General features: G+C 38.7%; 1 protein-coding gene across 1 annotated transcript; it reads right to left on the bottom strand.

Annotated features, from left to right (window-relative positions):
* Positions 1–2,090: 2,090 nt before the first annotated feature.
* On the bottom strand, positions 2,091–7,805 carry LOC117724721 (olfactory receptor 10C1-like). The gene is made up of 2 exons (XM_076916917.1): positions 7,525–7,805; positions 2,091–3,472 (listed from the first exon to the last, which is right to left on the bottom strand). The coding sequence occupies exon 2, from the start codon at positions 3,467–3,469 to the stop codon at positions 2,504–2,506; it is 966 nt and encodes a 321-aa protein (XP_076773032.1). The 5' UTR covers positions 3,470–3,472; positions 7,525–7,805; the 3' UTR covers positions 2,091–2,503.
* Between the last annotated feature and the right edge of the window lie 672 nt (positions 7,806–8,477).

The following is an 8,477-nucleotide window of genomic DNA, read 5'->3' as shown; positions in this document are numbered from 1 at the left end:
ACAAATGCCAGCCCAGACTACTATACCCAGCAAAACTCTCAATCAATATTTATGGAGAAACCAAAATATTCCATGACAAATCCAAATTTACACAATATCTTATCACAAATCCAGCACTTCAAAGGATAATTGGTGGAAAACTCCAACACAAGGAGGGAAACTATAACCTAGAAAAAGCAAGAAAGTAATCTTCCAACAACCCTAAAAGAAGGTAGCTATACAAACATATCTCCACTGCCAATAACAAAAATAACAGGAAACAACATTCATTTTTCCTTAATATCTCTTGTGTCCTTCCCCCAGGCATGAGAAGGCCTGCAAAGTCATTTACCACAATAGACCATGCAACAGTAGGACCTAGGAGATGCATTTCATTACCAGCCTTGGAGCCTGCTACCTGAGCTAAGAATAGACTGCCTGCTGAGCTAGCCTTGACACCTTCTGGGTATGCCAAGCTGCCCTCAGTAGACTGATAGCCCAGGTAGACTTCTATTCTCCTGCCAACTCTCTGCCATCTCTCTGCCATCTCTCATCAGATCTGCACAAATTGAACCATACAAACATGTGAATACTAAACCACACAGACCTGTAGATCTGGAATGATACAACACAAGGATACCCACCAGAGGCCTACCACACCAAACTCATAGAGGTAAACCTCCCCACCTTCTCTAACCCTAACCCTAACCCTAACCCTAACCCTAACCCTAACCCTAACCCTAACCCTAACCCTAACCCTGACATTCTACAACAAGAACATCCTGGAACCAAGCTATCCAGATGGCTAAAAGCCCATAAAAGAACACAATCAACAAAGCCAGGTAAAGAAGGTAAACAAGAAGAAAGGCACAAGCAAGGATGCTTGAATCTCACTTAGAAGGGGGAATACAATAGTCATAAGTGGCAGATGGAGGGAAGAAACTGGGTGAGAGAGGGATAGAGTGGGGTATTGTCAAGGTTACAGATCAGGTGTAGAGATGGACAGGAAGCATGACCAGAGAACCATGAGAATGAATGGAAATCTGCAACTGACAGGGGTGGGAAGGAAGGAGTCCTCTCCATGAAGAGATAGAGACCTGGGATAAGGGTCGTGACCCAGAATCTATGGGTGTGTCTTTAACTATGGCTCACTACATTGAAGATATGGGACCTGAAGTAAGCACCTCCTGGCAAGAAACCAGTGTAGCCATAGGGACAGCAACCAACCTATATAAATTTTGGCCAAAAGTTTATCCTGTTTTCAAGAAATGCTGGCATGGGGGATAAAACAAAGACTGAGGGAATGACCAACCAATAACCAGCCCAACTGGAGACTCATCACATTGACCAACACCAATCCCTGGAACTATTCATGATATTCTGCTATGCTTGCAGACAGGAGTCTAGCATGACTGTCTTCTGAGAGGCTCTACATAGCAGCTGACTCAGACAGATACAGACACCCACAGACAACAATGAATGGAGCCTGGGAATGCTTATGAAGAAACAGGAGCAAGAATTATAGCCTGTAATGAGACAGGAACTCCATAGAAGACCACAGAGTCATCTAATCTGGACCCTTAGTACTCTCAGTGACTCACCAACCAAAGAACATATATGGGCTGGTCCTAGGCCTCCACACACATATGTAACTGATGTGTTGCTTGATATACATGTGGATCCTGAACAACAGGAGTGGGGACTATCCCAAAAGTTGTTGCTTGCATGTGGGATGTGTTTTTATAGCTCAGCTTCCTTATCTGACCACAGTGGGAGACGGTTTGCCTAGCCTCATAGACACTTGAAGTGTCAGAGTTGGGGGATTCCCAGGAAGGACCCAACCAACTCTGAGAAGGGGAGGTGGGATTGGGGGAAGACTTGTGGGAGGGGGTGACTAGGTAGAGAGCAATGAGAGGAATGTAAAGTGAATATGTAAGATAATAATAAGAAGAAAGATTAAAAGTAAAAACAAAAATCTGCCATAGGAACTCTTGAAAATATTTCTTGTTCTATTTAAAACTTTAAAATAAATCATGTCAAATCTAAACAGCTCAATGTATTGTAATATTTATACGTTTTTGGTATATATAGGTCACAAAAAATCCAGAGAGTTGTGGTATGTGGCACTATTTAATAAAAATACAAATATTAGTAAAATAAGACCCTTTATACAGTTTCCATGGAATAAAGAGTGACATGAGTTATGCGTGAATAAAGAGCAAGAATTATAGGAACACCATGTCTTGAATTTGCAAGACTTCTGAGATATAACTTGGCAATTTAAATTACATACTAGACTTAAACATAATAGAAAACCTCTCTACAATATTGTACTCTTTACTTGCATTCCTTAGTATTTGATTTTATTTGAGAATCAGCAGTTAGAAAATAGAGCTGCGTACAGAGGGACCTCCAAAATTACAAAAAGACTCAACATACGGCAGAAAGAAGAATGTACCAGTTTTTATTTGTTTAACCTGGCTCTTTGAATATTCTTATTAGCTAGCAGCTCTGCAAGGTTCTGTTACCTATTTATTGCCAGAACTTTCTTTAGGCCCAGAGTTCTTCTCAGTGCTGCCTTTACTTCCTTGTTCCTTAAGCTATAGATGATGGGGTTCAGCATGGATGTCACCGCTGTGTAGAAGAGGGCCAAGAGTTTGTCCATTCCTGGTAAGTGGCTAGACTTGGGCCTCAAGTATGTAATAGATCCTGAGCCATAGAAGAGTGTGACTACAAGTAGGTGGGAGGAACAGGTGGACAAAGCTTTATGGCGCCCCTCAGGTGAAGGCATCACTAGCACTGCAACCAGAATTTTGACATAGGAATAAATGATTAGCAAAAATGGGCTTGATATGCAGAGGACAGCTGCCACAAAGATGGCAGCCTCATTTTGGGATGTATCTCCACAGGCAAGTGCCAGGACAGGTGGAAGGTCACAGAAGAAGTGGTCTATCTCACAGGGTCCACAGAAGTCCAAGGAGAAAATAAAATTGGTCTGTCCCAACCCTACTATACATCCCATTCCCCATGAAACTATTGCCAACTGGGCACATATCACATGACTCATTCGGGTTGCATAGTGGAGTGGGGAGCATATGGCCATGCAGCGGTCAAATGCCATGGCTGCCAGTAGGCAGCACTCAGTTATACCAAAAAATGTGAAGAAAAACATCTGTGTGGCACATCCCTCCCGAGAGATCCCTCGAGCCTCACTCACAAGGCTCTGCAGCATCTTGGGTATGACAGAGCAAGTGTAGCCAATCTCCAGGAGAGACAAGTTGGCCAGAAAGAAGTACATGGGGGTGTGTAGGGCTGGACTGGTGCAGATGGCAAGGGCTATGAGTGCATTTCCTGTCAGTGATACTAAGAACATGAGAAAGATGAGGGTAAACAGGAGGAAGCATTCTCCAGGGACCTCAGAGAACTTGGCAAATGCAAAGCGTTTGACAGACAAACTATTCTCTTGCCACAGAGAGCAGTTGACATTCATCTCCTGTAAGACAGAACAGCAAGTCATTTGTACCATTCTTGTCTATGAGGGAAATTAAACATTTTAATACTGGTTTTTTTTTTTTTTTTTTTTTTTGAGACAGGGTTTCTCTGTGTAGCTCTGGCTGTCCTGGAACTCACTCTGTAGACCAGGCTGGCCTCGAATTCAGAAATCCACCTGCCTCTGCCTCCCAAGTGCTGGGATTCAAGGCACATTTTAATACTTTAAGAGCCTCAGTTATACCAGAGACAGAATTTTTCTCTGCGGTCAAAAAATCAAAGCTTAGAAACAATGATTCATCCTCTCAGGTTTTCATATCTAATACTTTCTCTGTTTACATCAGGTGATTTTTCCAAAGTATACAAGGATTTACCGAGAATGGTGTACAGTTGTAGTCCCAGCACTAATGATGCTCAGGCAGAACGCTTACTATGGATCTGATTTCAGCTACACATGTAGTGTAAGCTATCATTCAAATAAGAAAAGCATCATTAATTGTAGCTCTATTTTTTACCCATTCTTCTTATTAACTAGTTATCAATGTTACTCAGAAGAGCTGATCTATCCTCTAATCTCTATGCTTTTCTGTTGACATAGATAAAGTATCTTCAACCATTCTCTGTGTATATTGGGCCCAGATTACTCTGTGATTGCTCTTGCTAGTATTCAGATTCAGGTATTAAAGGTATCATTTCCTCAAGTAAGACTCATATTTTTGAAAGGTAAGTAAAATCAAATAACACTTCAATAAATAAATGATTACTGTAATGCATAGAAGTAAAGGCAAGACACATCTTGGTGTTTGGGAATTAATAAGGTCATCAGAGAATCTTCTTAAAATACATAAACTTAGACATAAGAGAAAATTAGGGTCACCCAAATACAATCATAGCTCTTCATGTCACAAACCTCAACATGGAAGCTGATTTCTGTAACTTAACAGTTCTGATCTGTTTATAGAACATGTTTTCTTAGTGATAGTATCACTGCTTATACATTAAATTACTGTTTTCTTAATATTGTTCATGATATTCTATGAATTAGACCATTGAGTTAAATAAAGAGGAAAAAAAGATTAAAGGAGATGGTGTCTTGCTATGTAGTCCAGGCTAAACTCCAATTTGTAAATTCCCCACCTCAGTCTCTTCAATGCTAGAACTCTAAGAGCAAGACATGGTGCCTGGCTTGATGGAAACTTCTTAACCTTCTATCTCAACAGAAGTTACATTACAACCCCATCAAACTACCTGTATTTCTGTACATGTAGTACCCACACACTTCATTACTCTTTGCTCATTTTCTCACAGGGCAGCTTCCCTGTGCTTACTTGATTGCTTACATGGAAAACTCTTCAGTTTCAGCACAGCCTTGTCTGTTTTCTGGATATCATCCATCTCTTCTGCCCACAGTTACACTCTGGTTTTCACACTATAACTGCTAAAATAGCTTTTAGTACTCTGGTGGTGACTACCTATCATTTCTTTCACATTGTAGCCTTATACAGAGACTGATTATAGATTTCAATGTTCTTATCATTATGTTTACCATCTTTACCAGTCCATGAGTTCTCATGTAATGAGAAGTTCCAGTGTTTAGCTTACTCTGTCTCCTTAGGTATTCTGCCTGTTCCTGCCCATTACATCCTCTGAAGTTCAGTCTCATGTCCCTCAAATATTGGAGACACAGCAAACTTATTTTTCTCCCAGTCTGATAACTTTTTCTTTCAAATGAGATGACCTTTACTGTTTTGTGGGGTGTATGTGTCTTTGCTGAAGTTTGAGTTTTCTTACCAAAAGTCTGAATGTACCATATTTTTTCTGACAAGGGTAGAATAGGAAATATCACCAGCCTGTTAGACCCTCCCTCCATTCACTTGCTATAATGAAATATCACAGGTTATGGTATATTGTATGTGAGTAGACCAGATCATGGTTGATCCACAAATCAAATGTAGGCTTCAGTATTTCCAAATTATTATAAACATACTACCCATGTTCATGAACATATATATGACACGTACATATATGCATGCCACATAGACATGTGTGCCTGTATATTCAGGCAGAAATGCACACACAGAGAAGCACTATAGAGCAGAGCAAATGATCACTCTGGGAGATTGTTTATGACTTAATGTTGATATAAACCACAATTGTTCACACTCTGTTTCTCCATTTGGTCACTTACAAAAAGGGCTTAAAAATGTATTTCCCATGAGGTTGCTGCAGTGATAATTAAGTTAATTTCCCAAATCACTTTAAATTGATCAGATACTGAATGCTTATCAGTTACACAGGACATGAACACGTGTGTATGTCTACCCACAGTCACGGTAGATTTACCTTTGTGTACATTCTAATTTGGGGAATTTCTCATCATAATCCTTAATCTCTGTTCCTATTCATTAATTGATCACAAGATTATTTTTCTATTGGAGATAATGGAAAACAAACAAACAAACAAAACCCCAAATCATATATAATCTTCTATCCTAGGGGTATACAGTTGTTTATAATAGCTTATTGGATTTGTTAGATTAGATATGCACTAATTCATGCAATAGTTCTAAAAATCTAAGTATAGAGAACACAGGACTGACTTAAAGCTCTGACAACTATGAAGCAGGGGGTCTGCTGTACTTACTTGACCTTTCAGTGGGCTTCGCTCTTGTAAAAAAATGCTGAAATGCTGACAGTTCTGTTGTGATGCATTTTATACTTATTTTAATGTACTATAAACTTTCCTCTGTACTATATTAAATTAAAATGAAATTCAACAAAACAAAAACCAAAATAAACAATGCCCTCCCAAAAGCCAACACAGAAAATGGCTATTTTTTAATCTGAAATATTTTTCAAGCACCTTGTCGTTCATTAGTAGTTTCTGTATTTGTATAGATAGCTCTCTAGTTACAACGTGTGGTCTTGCCTCTCAGTTAAGTTTCCAGAAACTCATCCTGGGACCCAGGATGTTATATTTTCATTCCAATTTGTTTAATAAGACTGATTTTCTCAGAAAGAATATCAAGATTCTTGAGAAACAAGTGTCACAACACTTTGATGTAGATATCCCATCTGCCTCTCACCTCTTATATTTTCTTGACCTAAATTTTGGGTTCACTATTTCCTTGTGAGTACCACATGATGTAATTCTTTCCATCTTTGTGGTTGAGGTGTTTGAATTGGTTTTCTAAGAATAATCAGCTTTATTCTATGCATAGGCCTTCAGTGTTATGAAAGTCAGGTGTGCACTAAGCACTGGTAAGATTCTGAGGGCTCATACCACAACATGTGGGGTTTTTTTTGGGGGGGCAACTGTATTTATGCAAGAGATGATATGTGATATGAGAGGTCCTGGAAATCTTACTGTCTTGGCTTTGCATGATACCTCACATAGCCTGGAGCACACTCTACATAGCTCTCTTGTTTGGTGAATGGTATGGTGGAAAAGAAATAAAACAGTTCTCCTCTGGTGTCAAAAGGTTAGAAAGGTTCACTGGTTGGTTCAGTGCCTTATCTGATTTTGTAAGTCAACCACACACTGTTAGAAAATGTTTCTGAAACACTGTAGTGTCTGTATATAGAAACTCTCAGGAAGTATCCATCTTTACTATTATATGATGACTACTTCTAAAATTCTTTAACAGTATACACAACTTGTGTAGATTTCTCAGGAAAACATTATTAGGAGACTTTCCCCTGACTTCCCAGTTTCCTCACATTTACACATCTAGTAACATTCATGCAGCTGAGTGACACTTTTGCTCAACACAGTGGGAACTGTGGGGTCACGTGACTAGATTACAATGTACCATATAACCTGAGTATTGCAGTAATAAGTGAATTCTAATTTACCATAAAATAAGTGACTAATACAACACACAGCTGTTTTCTGAGAGGGGTGCTGGAGTATGCATAAACTTTAATAGCCTTCAAAGAATTAATTAATTAGAATAACAAGAATAGAAAAACGCTTTGACTATTAGATTTCCTTTTATATATACTTCAATTTACTCTTCCCAAGCCTATTCTTGTTAAATTAACTGTGGCACCTACCCCAAATCACAGTATACGAAGAGATGATAAGGCAGTTTTTACTTCTGATTAGGAACTCCTGTGTTTCTGTGCATCTTCTCCTTACAACATACATAGGACACACACCATCCCCATCTTCATCTTTACATTGTATTGAAAAGCTTTGGTTACAGATACAAACCATGCCTTACATCAAGAAGATTGTGTGTTACAGGAGAACACACCATGTCCTTTAAGGCAATAATCAATATTGCATACACACACACACACACACACACACACACACACCTCACTATTCCCATTATATGCATTTTCTCCTTTCCTGGAAAACAGTGAGCTATACATATATTATACTAAAATTCTTCTGTCTTCTGAGTCCTTTTCCTTACTCTTCCCAGGAGACTCACAACTCTTCTCACTGGTGAGTTGCAGAGGCTTCTCATTGCCCTCCTGAGAGTCCTTATGGATAGGACAATAGCTCTGTGCAGAGGAGCTGAATTCTGCAACAGCCCTTTCTCCTGAGAAATAGTTCTATCACAGAACATCTGAATCATTCCATCGACCAGAAAGTATCACAATAAGCTAATTATCTTTCTACTGAATCAAAATTGCCACACTGATGACAAAGATTCAAGATACGGTCTCCTGGAGAATAAGTCATATAAACCACAGCTCTTGTTCATGCCTAGAAACTCTGAGTTTTGAGTTAAGGTGATAAATATTATATTATTTTCTTGTTAGTGATAGCTGAGTTTTCAGTCACATCATAGTGTGTTTCATCAAACTGTGTGTTGGCTGTAGATTCTGGTTATTTCTTTCTATTACTAAGTTATCATTTGTTTTTTAAAAAATCATGAACATATTTTGGATTTTATGAAATTAATTTATCATCTACAATAATTATGTTACTGATTTATACATCTACTGATTTCTAAGAAAAATCACATAGATTTTAAATTGTTCTACTATCTGCT

The sequence above is a fragment of the Arvicanthis niloticus genome, chromosome 20 (genome assembly GCF_011762505.2).
Source record: "Arvicanthis niloticus isolate mArvNil1 chromosome 20, mArvNil1.pat.X, whole genome shotgun sequence".
In the NCBI taxonomy this organism is placed as follows: domain Eukaryota; kingdom Metazoa; phylum Chordata; class Mammalia; order Rodentia; family Muridae; genus Arvicanthis; species Arvicanthis niloticus.
This window is presented reverse-complemented; position numbering and strand designations above follow the sequence as displayed.